Raw genomic sequence first — 25,911 nt, forward strand, 5'->3', positions numbered from 1 at the left:
TTCCCCTGTAATTCATTTCTAATCTCATAGCATTGTGGTCAAAAAAGATGCTTGATATGATTTCAATTTTCTTAAATTTACTGAGGCTTGATTTGTGACCCAAGATGTGATCTATCCTGGAGAATGTTCCATGTGCACTTGAGAAGAAAGTGTAATCTGCTGTTTTTGGATGGAATGTCTTATAAATATCAATTAATTCTACCTGGTCTATTGTGTCATTTAAAGCTTCTGTTTCCTTATTTATTTTCATTTTGGATGATCTGTCCATTGATGTAAGTGAGGTGTTAAAGTCCCCCACTATTATTGTGTTACTGTCGATTTCCTCTTTTATAGCTGTTAGCAGTGGCTGTATGTATTGAGGTGCTCCTATGTTGGGTGCATATATATTTATAATTGTTATATCTTCTTCTTGGATTGATCCCTTGACCATTATGTAGTGTCCTTCCTTGTCTCTTGTAACATTCTTCATTTTAAAGTCTATTTTATCTGATATGAGTATAGCTACTCCAGCTTTCTTTTGATTTCCATTTGCATGGAATATCTTTTTCCATCCCCTCAGTTTCAGTCTGTATGTGTCCCTAGGTCTGAAGTGGGTCTCTTGTAGACAGCATATATATGGATCTTGTCTTTGTATCCATTCAGCAAGCCTGTGTCTTTTGTTTGGAGCATTTAATCCATTCACGTTTAAGGTAATTATCGATATGTATGTTCCTATGACCATTTTCTTAATTGTTTTGGGTTTGTTTTTGTAGATCCTTTTCTTCTCTTGTGTTTCCCACTTAGAAAGTTCCTTTAGCATTTGTTGTAGAGCTGGTTTGGTGGTGCTGAATTCTCGTAGCCTTTGCTTTTCTGTAAGGCTTTTGATTTCTCCATCAAATATGAATGAGATCCTTGCCAGGTAGAGTAATCTTGGTTGTAGGTTCTTCTCTTTCATCACTTTAAGTATATCATGCGACTCCCTTCTGGCTTGTAGAGTTTCTGCTGACGAATCAGCTGTTAACCTTATGGGAGTTCCTTTGTATGTTATTTTTCGTTTTTCCCTTGCTGCTTTCAATAATTTTTCTTTGTCTTTAAATTTTGTCAATTTGATTACTATGTTTCTCGGCATGTTTCTCCTTGGGTTTATCCTGTATGGGACTCACTGCGCTTCCTGGACTTGGGTGGCTATTTCCTTTCCCATTTTAGGGAAGTTTTTGACTATAATCTCTTCAAATATTTTCTCTGGTCCTTTCTCGCTCTCTTCTCCTTCTGGGATCCCTATAATGCGAATGTTGTCCCAGAGGTCTCTTAGGCTGTCTTCATTTCTTTTCATTCTTTTTTCTTTATTCTGTTCCGCAGCAGTGAATTCCACCATTCTGTCTTCCAGGTCACTTATCTGTTCTTCTGCCTCAGTTATTCTGCTATTGATTCCTTCTAGTGTAGTTTTCATTTCAGTTATTGTATTGTTCATCTCTGTTTGTTTGTTCTTTAATTCTTCTAGGTCTTTGTTAAACATTTCTGGCATCTTCTCGATCTTTGCCTCCATTCTTTTTCCGAGGTCTTGGATCATCTTCACTATCATTATTCTGAATTCTTTTTCTGGAAGGTTGCCTATCTCCACTTCATTTAGTTGTTTTTCTGAGGTTTTATCTTGTTCCTTCATCTGGTACATAGCCCTGTGCCGTTTCATCTTGTCTATCTTTCTGTGAATGTGGTTTTTGTTCCACAGGCTGCAGGATTGTAGTTCTTGCTTCTGCTCTCTGCCCTCTGGTGGATGAGGCTATCTAAGAGGCTTGATGGGAGGGACTCGTGGTGGGTAGATCTGACTGTTGCTCTGGTGGGCAGAGCTCAGTAAAACTTTAATCCATTTGACTGCTGATGGGTGGGGCTGGGTTCCCTCCCTGTTGGTTGTTTGGCCTGAGGCAACCCAACACTGGAGCCTACCTGGGCTCTTTGGTGGGGCTAATGACAGACTCTGGGAGGGCTCACTCCAAGGAGTACTTCCCAGAACTTCTGCTGCCAGTGTCCCTGTCCCCACGGTGAGCCACAACCACCCCCTCCCCCCGGCCTCTGCAGGAGACCCTCCAACACTAGCAGGTAGGTCTGGATCCGTCTCCCCTCTGGGGTCACTGCTCCTTCCCCTGAGTCCCAATGCGCACACTACTTTGTGTGTGCCCTCCAAGAGTGGAGTCTCTGTTTCCCCCACTCCTGTTGAAGTCCTGCAATCAATTCCCACTAGGGTTCAAAGTCTGATTCTCCAGGAATTTCTCCTCCAGTTGCCAGACCCCCACGTTGGGAAGCCTGACGTGGGGCTCAGAACCTTCACTCCAGTGGGTGGACTTCTGTGGTATAAGTGTTCTCCAGTCAGGGAGTCACCCACCCAGCAGTTATGGGATTTGATTTTACTGTGATTGTGCCCCTCCTACCGTCTCATTGTGGCTTCTCCTTTGTCTTTGGATGAGGGGTATCTTTTTTGGTGAGTTCCAGTGTCTTCCTGTCGATGATTGCCCAGCAGCTAGTTGTGATTCTGGTGTTCTCGCAAGAGGGAGTGAGAGCACGTCTTTCTACTCCGCCATCTTTGTTCCTCTCGACAAATCCCTTTCATAACCCCCACTCCAAGGAGAAGTGTGGGAAGCAGGCATCTCAAGACGAGCAGGGGTCCCTGGTCCGGCTCTGGGTCTCCCGACAGGCATGAGCAGGAAGTGGCCCTCTGCTCCAGCAGCATCTGTCTGGAACAGCTCCAGTCAGTCCTACAGCCAAGGGCCTTCAGGCTCCACTCAGAAGTCGATTTTTAACTGGAATTTTTGTGAGGATTCTCTTTTCTACTACTTTTTAGTTTCCTATCTGCAAAATTATAATGAGTTCTTTCTCTTTGACTTAACAAGTTAATAGGTCAGATGACTGGGCTGATACTGATACTGAATATCTTTCGAGTTGATGGTCTGAATACAAATAATCTCCCTGGCATTCCCAAGAATGCAAAGAGACTCTAATAGTCCTTGCCACTGCACCCTAGATTCCTTCCATATTTGATTTGTCCCCTCAAGAGACTTGGGAAATAGCCTAAGTAAAAGCTCAAGATAATTCTATCATGATATAAGATTTTCCTCCTCAATGGTTTACCTTTATTGGAGGGAAAAGCAACATCACAACTCAGCAAAAACTGGGATTGAGATATCCCTAACAGGAGAAACTCCTAATCAAAGAAGCCTGAAATCACTCTAGCTGTTTTCAAAATACATTTTGAGTTCTTATTGTAGCCACATATTTCTATGCAAACACACACACACACACACACACACACACACACACACACACACACACACCAATCTCACTTTGTGGTCCAAAGCAAGGTCATTTTGATTATTTGGAAAGTGGAAACTGGCAATTTACTACTTATATGAATAATGGTAAACTGAAGAATGTAATGATTCTCTTCTACCCCCTTCCTTATTAACAAATGAGAACACATAAAAAATTTATGTGATATAAAAAGGCCATCTTACAAGCATCTTTACCAGTTGGATACTTTAATTATTTAACATTAAACTTTCTATTAAAGGTACTATTTCAAAGGTGCCAGGCAAAGTGGAGTTCATGTTATGTAAAAATTTGACCATCCTTCTGTAGCAAAGACATTTACTTATGACTGAATATCCATGGACTTACCCCCAATTCTCCAGCTACCCTGAAGTTAAGTGGAGCCATATTACTGGTTCTGGTCAGTGTGCTGTGAGTGAAAGAACATGTCACTTTTATGCTGAAAAAAGGCTAGTGTGTGTGGTTCTCCGACTCTCCCTTCCCCTTCCGCAATGATTAAGGAGGCCATGTGTTCCAGCTGGTACAGCTATGAGACAGTGGAACTTCCATCCGTCTCAGTACTGGAGAGACTACGTGAAACTGAATATCTGACCTATGGTAGATGTGTAACATCAACAAAAACCAGATATTTGTTATACAAGGTTACTGAGACTTTGATTTTGTTGTTGTCACAACACAGCTTAGCCTATCCTTATTAATACACCTTCATGGTTGAAAATTGCACTTACAATTATGGATAATCTGGAGGAGATAAGTTCAGAGACTAATTTTGGTCAAAGAACCCATTGCGCACTGTACAAATGTCATTTAATTTGAAAGTAGAGTTATTTGCAAAGTCTAATTTTTTAAAAGTAGAGGTTAGCATGTAGTCTTTGATTTTAAAAGAGCCATTTTATTTCCTATTGTTTCCTCCTGAGTTGGTTTGTGTATTGTGGCTTGCAGCATTCCATGGACAGAGTTATAGCTTTGTGTGGTCTCATTTGTTTCATCATTTTTAGGGGATCATTTCAAGCTAGCTTATGATATAGGTATCAACTAAAAGTCCAACCGAAACAGCCTATTTAATAGAGTCAATGCTAACATAATTACTTCAGAGAGATAATCTGTTTGCTTACACTTTAACACATAGTTAAGAGACTTCTCATTAAAACCCTCAACTTCCAAGGGTCTGCATCTAAATTTTATACAGTAAGAAAATGGAAATGATCTTATTTCTACATGAGTTTTCCCGTGTATTTAAGTTTTGTGATTTCTTCCTTTCCAACTTAGTAATATCACAGCAATCATCAAACAGCTGGATCTAAGAAATGATAAAACCAGTCGCCCCTTATGTCATTTCTACCCAGGAAGCTGACAACACACTGCTATTTGTTTTTTGGTTGGTAACAACATTAGTCTGAACATCATTATGCACACTGCAGTTGCATATTTATTTCTCCTTCCAAGAGAAAAGAAAAAGGAATTTACTAGTGTAATATAAAAACAATGGGGCACTTTAAACTAATAGCTAGTGAATTTATAATAAACAAGAAGAACTGTTTCTTCATATACCATATAGAGACTCAGCCAATCCTTGGAATTTGTTACTAATTATTTCATAGTTGAGGCTATTTTGTTTAAAGCTGGATAACTTAATAATTAATGAAACCTTTCATTTTTGTCACCTAACTATAAAGGTAATTAAATTTTGTGCTTTAGGAAATCACTTCCCTAACCCTGACTAGGTCTTTCACTCTCACTCTGTTCACCTTCTGGAGTGAAGGAAATAACACAGTAAGTTTTATAGCCACATACCTCATTGTTTCCATTAGGAATACTTTAAACAAGCTGAAATCACGCTCAAGTCCTAAAAATCTCTTCCAGGTTGGTAAAAACTCTGAGCTTCATAATTCCATTCCCTTTTTTTTTTTAATTTTTAATTTTTATTTTTATTTATTTATTTTATTTTTTATAGTTGGCTGTGTTGGGTCTTCATTTCTGTGCGAGGGCTTTCTCTAGTTGCGGCGAGCGGGGGCCAGTCTTCATCGCGGTGCACGGGCCTCTCACTATCGCTGCCTCTCTTGTTGCGGAGCACAGGCTCCAGACGCACAGGCTCAGTAGCTGTGGCTCACGAGCCTAGTTGCTCCGCGGCATGCGGGATCCTCCCAGACCAGGGCTCGAACCCGCGTCCCCTGCATTGGCAGGCAGATTCTCAACCACTGCGCCACCAGGGAAGCCCCCATTCCCTTTTTAAAGGAAAGTGGTTTTGTTTGTTTTTGACCGCTTTACTGAGGTTTTACAGAAATAAACTGCATATTTTCGCAGTGTAAAATTCGATAATTTGACATATGAAACCATCACTATAATCAAGATAATGAACGTACTCACTGTCCCCCAAAGTTTCCTTGGGTACCTTTGTAACTGTTCCCTTCCATTTCTCCCCCCACACCTCTGTTCCCAAACTGTAGTGCTTTTTGACACATAGATTATTTTGAATTTTCTAAAATTTTATATAAATGGAATTATACAGTATGTACTCTTTTATTTGGCTTATTTCACTTGTTAATGCCCCAAAGTTAAAAAGAACGACCACAAAGAGCCAACTATGCTTTCCCAAATAATACAGCCACTTAAGCTATAGCCAATCAAATAATTTCCTTGCCTTGCTTCCATGTATCCTCTAGAAAAACCTTGCCCCTAGCACCTGTTGGTGGAGCACTCCTAACCACTTCTGGTTTGGCACTACTCAACTGGAACCTATGTTTGCTCAAATAACTCAAAAAATTTAACGTTCTTCAGTCTATCTTTTAACACGCTCAACATAATTATTTTTAGGTCCATCCATGTTGTTGCATGTACCAATAGTTCATTCTTTTTTATCACTGAGTAGTACACTATTGCATGGATGCATCTGTTGATGAACATTAGGGTAGTTTGCAGTTTTTGATATTACAAATGAAGCTGCTATGAGGTCTTTGTACGGATATATGCTTTCATTTTTCTTGGGTAAATACCTATTTGCGGAATGTCTGAATCATACGGTTGGTGCGTGTTTAACATTTTTAAAAGTTGCCAATTTAAGAATTGACAAACTGTTTTCCATTATGGTTATACCAACTTACACCCTCACCAGCAGGGTAGGAGAGTATGAGAGCTACAGTTCCCTCACATCTTCACCAGCACTTGATATGATCAGTCTTTTAAATCTCATTTTGGTTTTAATTTGCACTTCCCTAATGACAAATGATAGTGAGCATTTTTTCATGGGCTTATTTGCCATTCATATATCCTGTTTGGTGAACTATCTATTGAAATCTTTTGCCCTTTTACTCTTGGGTTTTTTTTACTTGTTTCAGTTGTTGAGTTACAAGTATTCTTTACATACTCTGAATGCAAATTCTTTATCAGATATATGATTTGCAAATGTTTTCCCCCAGTTTGTGGCTCATCTTTTCATTGTCTTAATAGTGTCTTTAGAGGAGCCAAAGTTTTTACATTTGATAAAGTCTAATTCATCAAAAAAATTTGTGTTAATGAATCATGCTTTTGGTGCTGTATCTAAAAAACCTTTGCTTGAGCCAAGATCACAAAGTTTTCTAATTTTAGTTTTTACATTTAGATCAATGATCCTTTGAATTAATTTTTATCTATCATACAAGGTATGAACTGAAGTCTTTGTTTTGTTTTTTTTTTTGGCATATGGATATCTATTTGTTCCAACATCATTTGTTGAAAAGACTTTCCCTTCTCCACTGAATTGCCTTGCACCCCTGTTGAAAATAAGTTGTCCATAATTACATAGGTCTACTTACAGACTTTCTCTTCTAATTTTTACACCAATATCATACTCTCTTGATTTACAGTAATTCTTTTTTTCTTAGTATTTATTTATTTATTTGGCTGCGCCGGGCCTAAGTTGCAGCACGTGGGATCTAGTTCCCTGACCAGGGATTGAACCCAGGCCCCCTGCATTGGGAGTGTGGAATCTTAACCACTGGACCACCAGGGAAGTCCCTACAATAAGTCTTAAAATCAGGTAGTGTTAGGTCTCTAATTTTGTTCTTCTTTTTCAAAGCTGTTCTGATTAGTCTAGCTTCTTTACATTTCCATATGAATTTTAGAATTTCTTTAAAAGTCCTGCTGGGATTTTAATTGGGATTTTGTTGAATCTACTGGTCAATATGAAAACTGACATCCTAACAATACTGAATCTTCTGACCTGTATATCTCTCCATTTATTTAGGTCTTTAATTTCTCTCAGCATTGTTTTGCAGTTTTCAGTGTTTAATACATCTTTTGTCATTTTTCCCTAAGTATTTCAAATTTTTGATGCTATTGTAAATGGTATTGTTTTAAATTTGTTATTGCTAATTGTTTGTAGGTATTATACAGAAATACAATTGATTTTCGTACAATGATCTTGTATCATGCACCCTTGCTAAACTCATTTATTAGTTTTACTGACTTTTTTTGTAGATTTCATTGGATTTTCTACATAGATGATGATGTTGTCTGAGAATAAAAACAGTTTTACTTCTTCCTTTCCAATCTGAATGTCTTTTTTTTAAAAAAATAAATTTATTTATTTATTTTTTATTTTTGGCTGAGTTGGGTCTTTGTTGCTGCGCGAGGTCATTCTCTAGTTGTGGCGAGCGGGGGCTACTCTTCATTGTGGTGCGCGGGCTTCTCATTGTGGTGGCTTCTCTTGTTGTGGAGCATGGGCTCTAAACACGTGGGCTTCAGTAGTTGTGGCTCACGGGCTCTAGAGCACAGGCTCAGTAGTTGAGGCACACGGGCTTAGTGGGATCTTCCTGGACCAGGGCTCGAACCTGTGTCCCTGGCATTGGCAGGCGGATTCTTAACCACTGTGCTACTAGGGAAGTCCCTGAATGACTTTTGTTTCTCTTCTTGCCTTATTGCACTAGGTAGAACTTCCAGTACAATGCTAAATGGGAGTCATAAGAATAGACATTGCTGACTTATTTCTGAGGTTGGGAGAAAGCATTCAGTCTTTCAGCATTAAGTATTATGTGAGCTGTATACTTTCTATAGAAGCCCTTTATCTGTTTGAGAAAGTTCTCTTCTATTCCTAGTTTGCTGGGAGTATTAGGAATGGATGTTGGACTTTGTAAAACTTTTTATGCCTCTATTGAAATGATCAGATGATTTTTTCAATTTTAGTTTGTTAATATGGTGAATTATATTTAATTGATTTTTGAACGTTACACTAGGCTTGCATTCCTGTGACGAACCTTACCTGATTATGATGTATTGTTCTTTCAACGGATTGTTGGATTCAATTTGTTAAAATGTTAAGAACTTTTTATCTGTGTTCCATGAGGGAAAACTAGATATTGGTTTGTAGTTTTCTTTTTATGTTTATGCAGTATCTTTGTCCATTCTGGTATTAGGCCTCACAGAATGAATTGGGAAATATTCCTTTTTGTTCCAATTTTTCTAGAAAAGTTTATGTAGAATCTGTATCATTTCCTCCTTAAATGTGCGTTAGAATTCACCAGTAAAGCCATTTGGGCCTGGAGTTTCTTTGTGAGAAGGTTTTTAGCTGCAAATTTTAATTTTTTTAATACATATATGGCTATTCTGGTTATTTATTTCTTCCTGAGAGACTTAGGCAGTTTTTGTCTTTCAACAAATTTGTCCATTTCAACTAAATTGTCTGATTTATTAGCACAAAACTTTTAATAACATTCTCTTATTATTCTTTTAACATCTGTAGAATCTATGGTAATGTCAACCTCTTCCAAGTTGATTATAACTCTGAGCGCCACACTTCCTTTTCCTTCTTGAATAAGGCAAAGTTGTTTCTTGGTTTGTTTTTGTTGGTTGTTTTGTGGTCCTGAACTATAACTTCAAAATATTTTTCCATGGGTATAATTCAGTTATGGAAGTGGATAAAGTATTTTAATTTGGGTATATACTTCCTTCATAAATTGTTCAATATTTTTTTAAAACCACAAAAATCACAGCCAAAGAGCCAAAGGCAAAGGTGTGTGGTAGGGTAGTGCTAAGACCCAAAAGAAAGGTCACACTGAATGAACAGAGTTAGGAAGAAATCCCTGTCATTCATTTAAAGATCTGGCATTTTCCAATCATATTTTAAAGAAACAAGAAAATCCTTGAAATCCGGAACACTCCTAACACCCTTGATGAGCTGTATTATTGATAAGTAAAAACACCAAAATTCAAGAACAACAGTAACAAATCTATGCATAACAAAACATACTTACAGAATCCAGTACATTTCAGTCAATAAATCAGGGAACACTTACATTAGGATGTGCTAATGAGAGAGTTGATTAAACCTAAATGCAAATAACAGCTTTTCCTATTTGTGGTCTTGAATTAAGAAAAAAAAAGATTACAGAATCAGAAAAAGTTATGAAGACAGTTTCCCAAAACCACACATAGAGAGAAAGCTATGGAAAACAAGGGTCTCATTTTATTTTTGTCCCTTTTAGCTTTGGTTTCCAGAAATCGTCAGGCCCTTCTTACACTTCAAAGTTTCTCCCCCTAGACCTAGTGAAGAAAATGCCTGTCGCTTTCACAAGAACAAGCATAAAACTATTTATCTGTTTTTGAATTTATGTAGCTCCAACTACTAGCATCTCTGTATACAAATTCCCCAGTTATAAACCCAAGGTAGCAATCACAGAAATTATCTCCACCCTATCAACAGAATATCAGGCCATAACACCAACTTACATAGTAATCAAGAACGTTAGGGACAGTTTAATTTATGTAACAGAAAGTTAGAGTTACAAGAATTTGACAAGCAATCTCTTCCATCCACACCCACAGCCTTAGCTTGTGCAGGGTCAACTGAAAACCTAATCTACCCTATGAAATACCACTCCACATTCTCAACTGCCTGTTGCACAAAGCCACTTTGATAGCTTGTACTTCAGCTTCAGCATGTCCAAGAGATTTATCAACTCGTCAAAAAAGCGTTCTTCTCCCTCCTCTTGACTTCTCTGTTCTGGCTCCAAAATTTTCCTAAATTTCCCAAGCTTAACAACTTGATCATCTTTGACTCCTATATATTCACTCTCCATGCTCTTCCATTTAGAGAGTTTCACAGGGGTGGGAAAGGAAAAGTGCATTGCAGGGATAATCAGGGAAGGCTTCCTAAAAAATATTTATATTAGGCCTTGAAAGATGCCCAGGACTTTTCAGACAGAAAGACCTAGTATAAATATTTTTTTAGGAGGGCTTCTCTGATTATCCCTACATATATTGGGTTCCTACAGCATTCCGTACTTCTGTTATCTCACTTAACACATACTGCTTTTATTAGAGTTATTTTGTACCTACCAAATTGTAAGCCCCTTCAAGGCCGGAATCATGTTTTATTCTTCTCTGTAACTCTCAGGTTCCCTAGGATAGTATTTTAAAATTCGACTTAAAGAGATTGAATCCTGTACTATAGACAGTATATCATTTTAGGCCCAGAGAAGATACCCAAACATTTGGAGAATGGTCAGTGAATGAACAGCACAACCTTTGTATGTAAAACTTTAATAAAAAAACATTTATAGGGAGAATTTATAGGTAGTTTCTGTATTCCTCTTCAAAGGTTATTTGACTATCTCTCAGTAAGCAAAACTTCTCCTAGCTTTACTTCCCTAATAGCCATCCAAAATATTTAACTATGTCTTACTATGCAGGATAAATCCCAAGGATGAATTTGGGACTCAGAAGATTATCAAAGTGAAAAAAAAAATTAACTCATCCCTTAATAAGGAAATAAAATATCAATCTTTTCAGGCCTACTAGTCTTGTTTGTATGTTTTTAGAAATTCAAAGCTGCATCCAAACAAACAAAAAAAAGCTTATTCAAAAATGCTGGATTAGTGGCCAGGAAATATGAGGCAAAGCAATGGATGGCCCAGCTCATCACATTCCACTGACTTTCAGCAGTGCTTCTTGATCTCTCATCTCCAAATAAAGTCTCTGAGACCTGCTTGATCATGTATCTTAAGGAATATGGAAAAGGGGCATTAGGAGGTATCAAAATGCCCATTCTTTAAATATCCTGTCTGATTTGTGGCATCACAACCTCCTCATCTCTTAAGAAACACTTCATTAGAAGACCATCACCCAGGCAACATGATCATTTCATCTGAGTGATTTTAATTCAGAGCCTACAAATGATCACTCAATTTTCACCTTCAACTCTATCACCTGTACCCCATAGCCACATCTTTGCCCTTTCAATAACCTCTCACACCCACCTACATTCATTACATGTGACATACTCTTTCAGTCTTCAGACACTTGGAAGTCATACAAAATAATTTAATATTTTACTCAAAACTGTCCGTGTACACCAGATTTTAGAATTACTTCAAAATTTTATTATTGGCAGGAAACACTGCAAAATATTACCTCAGAAATCAAAAGACATTAGTGTAATATCTTGTAAACTGAATTGTTTCACCCAATACCAGTGATTTTCAGAGAGAAACAATAGAGAGGGAAAATTTATCTACTGAGTGGTAAATTTCAAATTCCTTATTAAAGACATAAATATGTTTTGCTGCCAGTAATCTTTAAGGCCTCTGTGGACTGTGTGCTTTGCAGTTGTTAAATGGGCTTTGTTTTCCTTTCTATAAGAACAGAAGAAATAACCAGGGGAGGAAAGAAAATGACAAAGTGAAGAACCTGACCACGAAATGCAGTCCAATTTTCACATTTATCATCCTGCCAAGCACAGGCCTAAGCTGAGAGGCAAGGCCAAGCTTAGATGGGAGGGCAGCCATGGTCCTGGCCACAGAATCTTCATGTAGCCAAAGGATGTCTTGGTCTTGAAAATGAAAGCATAGGTTGAAGACAGGGTGGATTATAGTTCAGGGAGTTTAAGGCAGGCAATGCCTTGTCTGTGGATATAAATGTTGGCTAGGGAGCGCTCATTTTATTGTGAACTCAGGAAAAAGGCTTTTTTGAAAAACATTTATTACTCAGATTCTATCCCATTTTTTCTTTATAACCTAGTGGTCAGCTTTTGAAAAATGCTTTACCATTTTAATGTGAACATTTTTGAAGTTTCAAAACAAAACACAACCAACAAGATAAGAGTTGGTGGAATTTGTGTCCATGGAGAGCCAAGTCATGATGGCATGAGCCATTTAAAAGCATGATGAGCAGCCTGCTGCTAATAAAGCATCCTTCACACTCAGTCTGCCTTCAGAAGAGATGAGCTTTGTAAGACCTCCTGCCTCAGTCCAACAGGCCAAGCAAAATGCCAGTGAGTATCAATTAGAAAGTGCCACCTCAGAGGCCTTAAAAATCACATTTAATTATATGATCCACTGCTTCTTCTTTAACATGCACTGAACAAAGTAGTAAATTAGAAAGAGCAGTTTTCCAAGATTCATTTGCTACATTAAAACTCTTTGGAAGTTGTTTGTAAAAACTCCTCATCACAGATGATGGCTTTTGGCACTCTGGGGAACCATGTAAGCACAGGATGCTAAATTTCCTACCACAACATCACTATTTTAGAGGCAAAACCAATGGCCTTAGTTTTCTGCAAATGTATTTTAAACAAGTTATAAGATTTTCCATTTATAAACCTGGCTATCAAATCTCAACATACCCTTGAAAGATGATAAAAACTCAGCTCTGGTGGCTTAAATGGCACTTACATCAGTCTGGTTTTGAGACACGATCATCTTTTCAACTGGTCAACAAGTACCAACTTTGGGCTCAGCAGATGATGCCCAGTGGCTATGCTGCTATCAAAGGGAGGAGGATGAATGAAGTAAGTGCACAGGCTGCCTCACCCAGAGAATCAGACCCATAAGAATGTCCGGAACAAAACTAACTCATTTAACTAGGATTTAATCATAATGAACCTACTTTCTCTCCCTCAATTTTACTAGTGAAGGACTGGCTCAGAGCTCAGATTGAATGCTTTCAGGTAAACACTCTATGTGACTTGTAGTAACTAAAAGTTCCTCAAAATGATCCAGAGAAACTCTACCAAAGTCTTAAACCTCTTATTCCCCAAATCATCTCCTCCAGCTCAAGGACACTTAGCGAAAGAAAACAAAAATGTCATTCCTTGGAATTACGTTTCTCCACTACCAGAAGGAAGATCTAACTTACATTATTTCTGGTCCATTTAATACATTTTTTTTGAAGGTAAAAACATGGTCATTAAAGCAATAATGACTGCCTCTCTTGAGCTGAATATATTTGCAGTTTCAATCCTCTATAAACCACTTAGAAATATGGAGCATACATGAAATAACAGAGCTTCCCAAAACATTCTGCAAGATTCCACTTTATCTTTGTAGAAAACATAAGTAATGGTTGGAGACTTTTCACTAAGTTCCTGGTCAGATGTGGTTTTCGTGTGTGTGCTTCTAAGTTGCACTGTCCTGGTTCAGCCTTTGGTTACATTTCATGAAACCAGCATTGTTCGATCCTGTGAGAACCCTGTCCTGTGTCTTCAGTTCGATAGATTTTGTTTAATTTAAAGCCTTTTGTTGTAAAAACGTGAGGTTTGTCTGCAGCCATCAGCACCATGTGGACTCCAAAACAAGTTGCCAACCCTTCCTTTCTTGGCCCTTCTCCCCCATTCCCCTGTATTTTTGTGCATACTCAATTGTATATCACCAGGTAAAACTGTTCAGATTATTTGTTGAAATTTATAGTCTTAATAAAAAGTTGATTATATAGGATGGTGGTGCCTTACAAAAAACAAAACAAAACGAAACATAGGTAATGTATGTAGATTTTCTGCAAAGCGCTCTGAAAATTCCATAAATCCCATCCTTCAGGGATTTCACTTTTCTGTAGTCTTTCCACCATACTTAAGTTCCTATCCCCTCTAAACATATGCTGCAATACCAACATTTCCATAGACAAAGCACTGCACACTAATAAAACACAACACTGTTTACATTCAGTGCAAATATATAACATTTTTAGCGTAGGTTATGAGCAACATTTTTAGATGGATGGAGCCTGCAGTGATATTAGTAACAAACTTCTACTGTAAATTAGTGGTCTAAATAGAAATTTATGTTCCATAAAACCCAGCATGAAACAATAAGTTAGAAATATTTAAATAACATTTTACAAAGCGTTAGCAGCAAGTACAACTGTGTCAGGCTGAGTCAGTTACTGAAAAGGAGAGGTGGGCACTGTCATAGAAAAGTGCCCAAGCAGCAAGACAGCACCTTGGTCTTTTAAATAACTTTTTAAAAAATTATGTATGACCTCAAGATTGTACCTGACTAATATCTCAAGGGTAGTCTCAATCTTGAAAACAAAAAAATAACCATCCAGCCCAGAGATAAATTTTACAACTTCTATAGACACAAGGTCAAAAGGCACCGAAATGAGATGGGGTTTGGTTCATATTTTCATTCATTTTCTAAAAATATATTAGATTTATAATGTGAACAAATGAGATTATATCTAGGTTTGGACTTCTAAGATCTATAATCCTGCTCAAGTCATAATCAAGCCCATTCTTGCATTACTCACATTTCACAGGGCAAAGAATATTTCTATTATTTCTTGAGAAAAAGCAGCTTCCAGCTTAAATTTATCTTGCAATTCTGCAAAATACCAAGCCTTTAAACACTATATTCAAAATCTAACATTACGAGCCTGATACTATGGTTGGATCTCAGTGAGTTTGTGAAAACACTATAGAAGCTCCCCAAATTTGTAATTTAGATTTTTTTCCAAAATAACTGAAGTGGGAGTTGATGGTAGTGGCTGGGGTAGGGAACAAGGAATAAAGTTCCAACTTTTTTTCTCCTCCAAAAAGAACAGGGAAGTGTCAGGGCTTCAGTAATGGGGATGGCAGAATGTCATGTCTTCAAGTAAGACTAAAATGATGGCTTTACACTTTCTATTCTTTCATCTACAATTCAGAAGGATAAAGGCAATATTCTAAAAAAAGAAAGGCCTCAATTAAAAAAAAAGAGTTATCTGATTCATGAATAATATCTCAAAATAAAAATAAACAATAGGTTTGGAGCAAGGCTTTACTCAAACAAGAGATTGGTGTTGGCATGCTGAATTTTTCCAATGGATTACCTCACTTATCCCACTTTCATCCTTAAATTCCACATGCCTAAAATTGGATTCATCATTTCTCTCCAAATTTGACTTAGCCTAACCATTTCTGTCAATGACATCTTTATCCTACCTACTATATAAATTAAAGTCTTCATTCATCACTTCTGATTCTTCCTCTTCTCTTACCCTCAGAGCTAATATGGAAGCTTAGTAAGATTATAAGCTCTAAGAAGCCTGGGGCTATGTCTGTCTTACTTTTCATTTATTCTTTCACCTCTACCACATGACAAGGACAGTGACAGGTACTGGGGGAAAGTGAGAAAGACAGTCATGGCCCCAAGCCCTTATGGAGCTTACAGTCCAGTGAAGAAGTCATACATTAAATAAATACACAAATAAAGGTCTCATTACAAATTGTGACAAGTGCTTTAAATAAAAAGACCTGGGTTCCATGGATGACTTAGTTAAGATAAGGAGTAGTGGTTGTCAGAAAGGATTCTCTCAGTCAGTGAAAACTGAGCTGAGACTAAAGGGTAAGTCTAAGGTAGCCAGGGGAAGACTGGGGGGAAGAGCACACTGGGAAGAGAGGCAACATGTGGGAAAACAGTCGGGTAGGAAAGAGCTCAGCACATTTTAGAAAATCCAAAAAACGCCAGTAAGGCTGGAGATAATAAATGGGCAGTACAGTTGCCATATTAAGATGCTGGATTTTATCCTGCGTATAATGGGAACCCTACAGGGTTATGCACATGATCTGATTTATGGTCTTGCAAAGAACCCTGTAGCTTCTGGGTGGGAAAATAAAGTGGAACAAGAGTGTAAATGGGGAAACTAGTTAGGAGACCACTGCAGTATAGTTCCAGAGAGAGCTGACAGTGACTTAAACTAATCCAAGCCATCCTCGTTCCGAGGGTCTGGCAAAGCTCCCGGTTCATATAAATGAATGAATGAATCAACAGATATCAGCATTGGTTCTTACAGTCTTCTTTCATGATACTCCTACCTGTCCCAGGGTAGAGGCATCCTCCAGTCTTTTTCTAAGATACAAGTACATTTTTCTAGAGTAAAATTTTTAGTCAACATCATGATAAAAAAAATTTAGGTGGTATCTAATGTCTATAATTTAAAGTCCAAACTCCTCAACTGCCACATAAAATTCTATGAAAGTTGAAATATAATTCTTTCTTTATAATCTCAAATAATCAGATAATTTATATATAAGATTAAGCAAAATTTTTTATGAGTGTTCATCATAGTACTATTTACAATATCAAAGTAAAAACAATCTACATGTGCTTCAAATTATGGAACATCTGTATAATGAAATAACATACAGCCCTGAAAAAATGTTTTCAAGGAATATTTGATAATGTGGGGAAACACAATACAACATTAAATGAAAACAGGATATAAAACATATATAATTTGACCTGAAGTTTATTTTTAAAAAGAATACACATGACTAAAAAGAAATAGATCAAAGATCAAAGTAGTGATCTATGGATTGGGAGGTTATAGGTGATTTTTACTTTCTTAATGTGTTTTTCTGGTTTCCAAACTTTCTACAATAATAATACTTTTATTCTCAGAAAAACCTACTAGTAATGGCCACACCTAAAAGAAAGAAACTTCAGCCTAGCTCCCTACTGCCCTCCCAATCCTTGCGCACAAGTCTGTGATTCTGTTTCCCAAAGACCTGCCTCTACCACTGCCTGCACGTGGCACACTTCTGCTCTGCAGCTGAGTCTGTGAGGGCCTCCCTTAGTACCTCCATTCCTGCTCTCAACATTTACTACACAAACCACTCATCTGACATAACATTTGCTGCCTTGACTCATCAATTTCTTTTCTGTGCCCTTAGCTCTCACTTATCTGTCAAATTGACTATGATTTCACTTCTTTGTCCTGCCCCTAGCACCAAGCACAGCATCTTCTAAGGAGGCATTTAATATTTGCTGGTTGCTCAGAATGAAGTTATTCTATATAGGGGCCATTATTTGGCTCTCAGAAGACTAGCATGGCCATGATCTCCTGGGTCCCTGCTGCTTCTTGGCCAAAAGCTGCTGCCATTACTTCCCCCTTTGAATCACAGATGGTTAGGGCAGGGAAGAGACCTGAGATAGGGTCTAGCTCAATCACTGAAATTAATAAAAGAGAAAATTGAGTTCTAAAAGTACAGAGAGACTCTCTGCAGGTCCCTGAGAGAGGCAGTGACAGTGGCAGTGGCAGTGGCAGTGGCAGTGGCAGAGCCAGGCCTGGAAATGCAATTGCTCACATTCAGTGGTCACTTCCCCAGACCATCCTATGGCAGTGACCTCCAAGAGCCCTTCTCTCTAACTCTTCAAAGAATGTAAACTGGCAAGCAAGTTTGGAAATGTCCACTTGATTTCCTGAATGTTCATTTGACAGGCTGGAGAAAATGCATTTGGGATTGCCATTCTGTTTTTCACTCTGTTTAATATAACTGTTGAATATCAAAGGTTCACTGAAAGTAAATGAAAGTAGCTTTTAAGCTTAACCATTAGGCACTTTAGAATTGTTTTCAAGGCAGCACAGCATAAAGGCCAGAATAATCTGATCATGAATTCCTCCCAGGGATATAAAATTAAAAGCATAATTCAGTGTACATCTTTCCTCCTATGATGAACGAATGCAGACCTGAATGAAGCCAGCCAGGGTGTGTGATATGTGCTTATGAACCAGCACGGAAAGGATGCTTTTCACCACTCCAGGAAGAAATATTAAAGTCACTGATGAATAATTATTCTGATAAAGCACTAAGATCCTGTAAGGTTAGGCTGTGATTTAAGTTGACAACTTTGCTTATAAACACTGGTTTTAAAAAATACCAATTAATGATTCATTTGACTCCTGCTCTGCTCTGATACTGTCCAAATTCTGGCATTTCATGTCATGCCATCGTCTTTTACCACATAAACTTGTTTTATCAAGACAAAGAGAGCAAAAAATACTTTCAAGTGAAAATAATAAGAAGGATCTACTTTACTATTGCAAACTCTGACAATTTCCTCTTTGCATTAAAAAAGATAATAAGTGTCAAACCAGTTATTACAGCACATGACAGCTTCAGAATAGAGACAGCATATCCAGCTCTATATTATTCAATATGGACACATGGGAAAAGAGCAAACAGTTTTTCTAACAGATTTCTCTGCCTCAATGCCAATATGGCAAATAATCATAAGAAAATGTTATTACTCTACCTAATTTTCCCTTGGAGCTTTTAAATGGAAACTTTTGTTAACTGATTTTTAAGATATGCACAGGGAGGGGTGGGCAGCAACACCACTATGAAGGATCCTGCCAACGACATCCAGGCTTAGGTGAAATGACCCCTGGGATGGGAGGGTTCTGAAGACGAGTAATAAGGGCTGAGGACTGGGGATACATGGCAAAGACAGATGTCTTTCCTAAAATGGAAGAGCTCCTGAGATGGCATGAACTGCACTGAGGCAGAAGTTGGAGGAAGGAAAAGAGAAATATTAATGTGTGGTTTCTTTCTCTAATCACTGGGGATGACAGTCAAAATCAGCAGAGAGTACAGCAATTCAGAAGTAAAAGGAACAGAAGCAAAATAAAGTCACTGCAAGGTCTCTTCATTAGAGACTGAGATTCATTTCAACTAGCCTATCTTAGCTCAGCTGCCATAACAAAATACCACAGACTGGGTGGCTTAAACAAAATATTTACTTCTCACAGTTCTGGGAGCTGGGAAGTCCAAGATCAAAGTGCTAGCCAATTTGGTTCGTGGTGAGAGCCCGCTTCCTGCCTTGCAGAGGGCCGCCTTCTCACTGTGTCCTCAAGTTTCAGGGTGAGGAGTGAAGGGTGCTCTCTCTTCTTTTTCTTATAAGGACACTAATTCCACCCTTATGACCTCATCTAAACCTAATTACCTCCAAAGGTCCCACTTCCAAATACCATCACATTGCGGGGTATGGCTTCAACATATGAATTTTAGGAAGACACAAACATTGGGTCCATAACGTAACCTTTACCTAGTACCTACTATGTGCTAGATGTAAGTTATGAATAAAATTGAATAATCATGCCAGGGGCAGAATCATGCTTATAATAAGATGCTCAGAAGCAAGACTGTATTTTCCTTTACACCTAAAAAAGCTTGTTTAGCAAACAAAGTTATTTTTACCTGAAATGGCTTTAAATCCTGTGCTTTGTATTTATGTCCATACTTTTTAGATAAGACCTACTTTAACTGTTGCCAATTCTCACATTTTACTGATCTACTAAGCAGTATCCAGATTTGCCAATTTTATTTTCTGTCACCCTAATGTTATCATAACTTAATGCTATCAGGGAACACGAAAGAATCAATGCTGATTATAGTTAAGAAAGTGAGGACGAAAGAAATACTAACTGGGGATATTTGGTTTTTTGTAAAGCCTCGACAGGAGGTCCTCTTATCCTGGAGTCATTTAAGAGTCATTAACTTGGGGCTTCCCTGGTGGCACAGGGGTTAAGAAATTGCCTGCCAATGCAGGGGACACGGGTTCGAGCCCTGGTCCGGGAAGATCCCACATGTCGCGGAGCAACTAAGCCCATGGGCCAAAACTACTGAGCCTGCGCTCTAGAGCCCGCGAGCCACAACTACTGAAGCCCATGCGCCTAGAGCCTGTGCTCTGCAACAAGAGAAGCCACCGCAATGAGAAGCCCACGCACTGCAACGAAGAGTAGCTCCCGCTCACTGTAACTAGAGAAAGCCCGCGTGCAGCAACGAAGACCCAACGCACCCAAAAATAAATAAATAAAATAAATTTATTAAAAAAAAAAAAGAATCATCAACTTGACTCAAACCCAGCAAAAATGCTACAAATACACGGAGTAAAGATGTCAGTGCTTTTCTGGCAAGGAAGCATGGTTTAGTGGAAAGAGAATCCACTCAAGGTCTTTGGAGTCAAACAGATATGGTTTTGAAATCTAGTCCCACAATTTTTTTTTTTTTTAACAGTGTGACCTCTCTGAGTTTCAATTTCTTCATCTGCAAAAATGAGAATATCCCTGCTGCACAGGAATGCCGTGTGGGATTAAATGAGAGGGAAGTATGTGCAAGTGCTTAAGAGGAAGTACCATGTGGTCAATATGTTGTTTCCTCTCTGTTCCCGTGAATGCCTTCTACTAGGTACGGGTCAGAAGTTCAGAAAGTTTACTACCAGTCTCTGCTGTGTGTGTGTATATGTGTGAGAGAGGGGAGGGGCCGTGTGCAGAGGAAGGTTATAGATTTGTGAGTACTGTGCTTTCATGAGCCTGACCATCTTTAAAATATTTTGTGTTTACTTTATTGATTTGAATATCATATTAATTTACCCACATATTTCATCTGACACCTCCATTTTCTGGTCTTTTAGGCATCTCTGGGCATGTGGATGCTTGATAAATAGACTTATTAGCATGATTTGACTATCTCTATCCTGTCTCCCATTTTTTTTAACAGAATTACACAGCTGGCAGTGAGGATGGCGCCGAATCTCATCATTCATTTACAACCCTTTCTGCATGACTGAATCTGACTCTGTTTATTCCCATTCTCTGCTTAGAGGACCATCTCTGGTGTCTCTTCACTGAGAGGCAATGTGTACAAGCAGACAAAGCAGAAGAATAAAGCAGGGAAGAAATGTGGGCCCTGAGCTTCTGGATGGGCTCTGACCTATTTCACTCACTTTCAAACTCTGTGTGAATCTATTTCAGCCACTGCAGGGAAAGGCTGAGGAATCTTGATTTCCTTGAAGAAGGGAATGAACAATCGACACACTAAAAATCAGAGGAGGCTTTGGAAATTACAAGAGAGGCTGCTACTGTTAATGACTAAGTTGCCTTGGTATGTCTTGTGTGCTAAAATTCCATTTCATTTTCATCGTACATAGAACCAGAATTATCGCTGCAGGAAGAGCTACAAATCGTGTTCCCTTTGTTCTATCAGAACATCGCAAATAGTATCACATGCTACCTGAAGATGTGCCCCTAAAATAGACCGACAATGCTTCAATTATCTTGGCTGCAGGCAAAGACAAAATAAGAGTCTCAGGAGTTCTCAAGAAGTTCAAAAAGTTCTCTCTAGACTGTGTTGTTTTCAGATGGAAACTACAAGAACATGACCAAAACTGTAATAGTAGAGATTTCCCTGGGCTTTGTTCTGGCTATAAGATAGTTTCCAAATATACGACGAAAGGTAAGTAGAAGCCAACAGGGGCCCAATGTGGAACACATCAACATGATCATAGTTCAGACACACAACCCATTCAGTCCCCACCCCACCCCACCCCACCCCCGGCTTCTCACACACGCAGGGTTACCCAAACTCTGGTTAACCTAGCATCAACTTTCCTATTTAAGTTTATCTGATAATTCACAGTGTAATGGGAAAAAATGGAAAGACAGAAAGGAGAAAACATAAAACGAATATTGTCCTTCATGTTGGTAAAAACATAAATTGGTTACATGACAAATGTGAGGCAGTGATTAAGCTGACAGTCCAATGGCAAAGTTATTAAAATCTTTTTTTTTTCCAACTTGGAATCTTTATTCTTGATGATTTTGTAATAGGCTTGTCCTTAGTTTGGTTAAGCAAACTCTCATTTGGCTATGAGAATTCATTCAAATTTGCTAAAGGAACTATGATGATAAAATTATACAGCAAGTTGGGAAAAATACCCATGAAATAACACAACTTTTTATAAAATTGTCAGGTTTCAATTCCAGTAACTCATAAGACAGGGCCTAAAGCCTATTCATAATCACATCGTTCCAGAATGAGGAGCTATTGCCAGAAACTTTTTATGGGGTGGGAAAAGGAATAAAAGATGGTCAGTGCTGACAAATACAGGTTTAATGATACAGTGCTCTTCACAGACGGCTACAGAGACTGTAAACTATTATCCAGAAACATACAACCACACAACACAGACCACTTAGCCAGATCTAAAATAAACTGGCTTCTTGTAACTTCCCTGTAAACACTACAGCCCTTCTTCCATCCAAAAATGACCCTAATCTCACATGAAAACAGTTATTGTAGGGGAATCAGAAACCCAGCTTTGTGGCCAGAAGTAAAAACCAAAGGAAAAACAGCAGTTCAGGGGTTAGCTGGTGAAAGCGGGAGATCTGGTGCCCTTCACCGCGCTGCTTTGCTCTTCTTCCTCTTGCTCTTTTTGTCCCTCTTCTCCAGCCCATCCATGTTAGCTCTCAATAGGTTTGAATAAGCCATCTGAAACGTAGTCACTTCTTTGGAGCTCACCACAGCGCTGATCTTCTTTTTCCCATCGGTAGCTCTTAACAGACACTTGTTGTCTGAGGGCTCAAAGCCCTCCACAGAACCCTTCCTTGGAATGGGTTTAGTTCGACCATCATACTTGTTCAGGGTGATGAACACGCTGCCCGACAACCGGCACTTCTGGAAGAGGCTGGTCAGCTCTGTCAGGAACTGCTCCCTCTCCAGCAGCACCATCCTGGCGCTGCTGGCTCCACTCTGTCAGCATCTATTGAAATCTTTAGAGAAAAAAATCTCATTTCTTCAAAATTTTCCACCATTTTAAAAGCCAAGTCGAGAGTTGAATCACTGTTGTAAAAGGAAACACCCTTTCTGAACCACATCTGTGTGATGGGGCCACTGATGCCGCCACTACTGCTCGATCAACACACCCTGGAACAAGAATTTTCATTTCTGAATCCAAGCCTGTTCAAAATCCTCCTGGGGAAGTAAACTAACACCTGGGCATCTTCTGCAGTGTAAAAATTCTCTTCTCTTAACAGCAGCAGCCTTATGTTTAGACTCAAAAATGCCTTTTCCCTTGCATCAGCTTCTCTCAGGTAAAAGGAAATAAAGACAGAAGGCAAGGGCCCCTTCAGTAAAATCCCACTGAGAAGGGACAGGCAAAATAGGAAGATCGAATTCTAACATGAGGGGATCCTATGATGATGTGAAAGGGAAAGGAGAGAGAAGAGGAATGGCACCTAATCTGGAAGATTCAAGTACATTCACAGATACTTTCCCAAGATGTACAAGCGTCTAGCCTTCTTTAAGGAGACAACCGTGGCATCATGTAACGCAGATTAATTCCTTTCTGAATGAAAGCTGAGTAACCAAAACAGAACTTGGCAGGACGGCACAGCACAGTGAGGGCAGAATTGTATTCCCAGTTGATACCTGGTGAGATGTTAGGTTGTCATCTCAATATAAAATAAAGTGAGGCCGCACAATGGAAAATGTTTTGAAAAGTAAAAATCCAAGGGAAAGATGAAGGCAGCATTTTAATGAATCTGGAGAAAACGAACTCTGTGGGGTGGGCAGCTCTGACTGTGACCTTTCTCCAGTTGACATCCTGGGAAGAGAAGAGACATGACGGAGATGCCAGTGCCTGCCTCCTTCCCCCACAGTGGTGATGGCAGTACCATTTGCCAGCACCTGGAAGCTGAGAGAGAGCCTGATGTGGATTCTGTCCGTCCATTAAAGGCAAGAAGAGTGAAAAGTGGGAGAGAAAGCTCCTAATACCAACAGTGGTGACCTGGGGTCATGCGGTAAGGAGTTATAAAGGCATAAAAGCTTCTTTATTCAGATGGTTCCTTTCAGGGGAACTCATTTCATGATACTTAATGCAGGCAGTTAGAAGAACAGTTGGGTTGGATATAACTTACAGTATGTCACACAAACCTGGAGCGCCCACAGAACATTAATTTCAGGGCACACATTGAGAGTATGCTCTTACAACCAGCCTCTTTGCCAGGGGCAGCAGCTTGTAACTCAGAAAGTCATGTTTCATTTAGGATGTGCTGTATAATGTTGAAGGGGAAAGTTACCTGTTTTGTTTTGTTGTGTCTTTTTCCCCAATTTTTCCCCAATCCGAGTAGAAAGCACTTGGGAAAGAGCTACATATGCTAAACTGAAATTTTCTATAAAGTTGTTCTCACTCATTTCAGCACAAATCTGCTTAGGTCATATCTCTTGCACGTCTACTCTTGTTCTAAACACAAGACTTCCCCTGCTACTGAGATCCCCCACAAGCAAGCTCACCATTCTGGGATTTGCTTTATCTCATATAGGTTTGGGTATCACTTTCTCCTGAACCTAGAACTGTATTTTCCACCACAGCATGCCAGACACTAACTCATCCCTACTCAAAGGGGCTTTTAGAACACCACTTTCTTGATGTGCTACATATATACAATGGAATACTACGCAGCCATAAAAAAGAATGAAATAATGCCATTTGCAGCAACACGGATGGACCCAGAGATTATCATACTGAGTGAAGTAAGTCAGAAAGAGAAAGACAAATACCATACGATATCACTTATATGTGGAATCTAAAATATGACACAAATGAACTTAGGTATGAAACAGACTCACAGACATAGAGAGTGAATTGCCAAGGGGGAGGAGGGATGGGGGAGGGACAGGGTGGGAGTTTGGGTTTAGCAGATGCAAACTATTATATATAGGATGGATAAACAACAAGGTCCTACTGTATAGCACAGGGAACTATATTCAATATCCTATGATAGGGCTTCCCTGGTGGCGCAGTGGCTGAGAATCTGCCTGCCAATGCAGGGGACACGGGTTCGAGCCCTGGTCTGGGAAGATCCCACATGCCACGGAGCAACTGGGCCCGTGAGCCACAACTACTGAGCCTGCGCGTCTGGAGCCTGTGCCCCGCAACGGGAGGGGCCGCGATAGTGAAAAGGCCCGCGCACCGCGATGAAGAGCGGCCCCCGCACCGCGATGAAGAGTGGCCCCCACTTGCCGCAACTAGAGAAAGCCCTCACACGAAAACTAAGAGACCCAACACAGTCATAAATAAATAAATTAAATAAATAAATAAAGTATTAAAAGACTACCTTTATAAAAAAAAAATATCCTATGGTAAACCGTAATGGAAAAGAATATGAAAGAGAATGTATATATATATATGTATGTATGTGTGTGTGTGTATATATATACATATAACTGAATCACTTCACAGTACAGCAGAAATTAACACAATATTGTAAATCACTATACTTGAACAAAATAAATTTTTAAAAAAAAGACATTCTTAAGAGAATTTTCAAAAAAAAAAATCCCACCTTCCTCTATGTGGTAGTGAGGTGGTCCTTTTTTCACCCTTAGCTACTCCTCAGCTCTGGTAATCAGTAACTATTCAACTTAGATAAGAGAAACCATATTAATTCTTCTAAGTAATGCAAACATCTAATTTTACATGCTCTCAAATTACTTTCCTTTCTACTGCATGTTTGTGTAGCTGTTACATGAGTCCTTTGTACTGATGCAGCTGTCATCCCTTCAACTCAGTTCTTGCCAAACACTGAGCTGTGTCTGGAGATACAAAGATAACCACTCTTGTTGAAGAGATGCCAGTTTAGTGGGAGAGCAGACATGTAAACAGATCTGTATGTGAGATACATGGCCTGGAGAGGGAGAAAAAATATATTGCACAAATAAATCAGCACAACAGCACAAAAAGAACTAGAGGGCCATAATATACCACAAAGATCCAGTGAAATGCAAGGATTGTGAACATGAAGGTAATACTTGCATTTTCA

The 25,911-nt window shown here is 38.9% G+C and overlaps 2 protein-coding genes across 6 annotated transcripts in view; both read right to left on the reverse strand.

Moving 5' to 3' along the window:
* BTBD9 (BTB domain containing 9) overlaps positions 1-25,911 on the reverse strand; it is a 411,304-nt gene that overhangs the window by 248,891 nt on the left and 136,502 nt on the right. The window lies entirely within an intron of this gene.
* On the reverse strand, positions 22,037-22,831 carry LOC102997312 (signal recognition particle 14 kDa protein-like). The gene has a single exon (XM_028162768.2). The coding sequence runs from the start codon at positions 22,817-22,819 to the stop codon at positions 22,487-22,489; it is 333 nt and encodes a 110-aa protein (XP_028018569.1). The 5' UTR covers positions 22,820-22,831; the 3' UTR covers positions 22,037-22,486.

This window comes from Balaenoptera acutorostrata, chromosome 10 (genome assembly GCF_949987535.1).
Source record: "Balaenoptera acutorostrata chromosome 10, mBalAcu1.1, whole genome shotgun sequence".
Lineage (NCBI taxonomy): Eukaryota > Metazoa > Chordata > Mammalia > Artiodactyla > Balaenopteridae > Balaenoptera > Balaenoptera acutorostrata.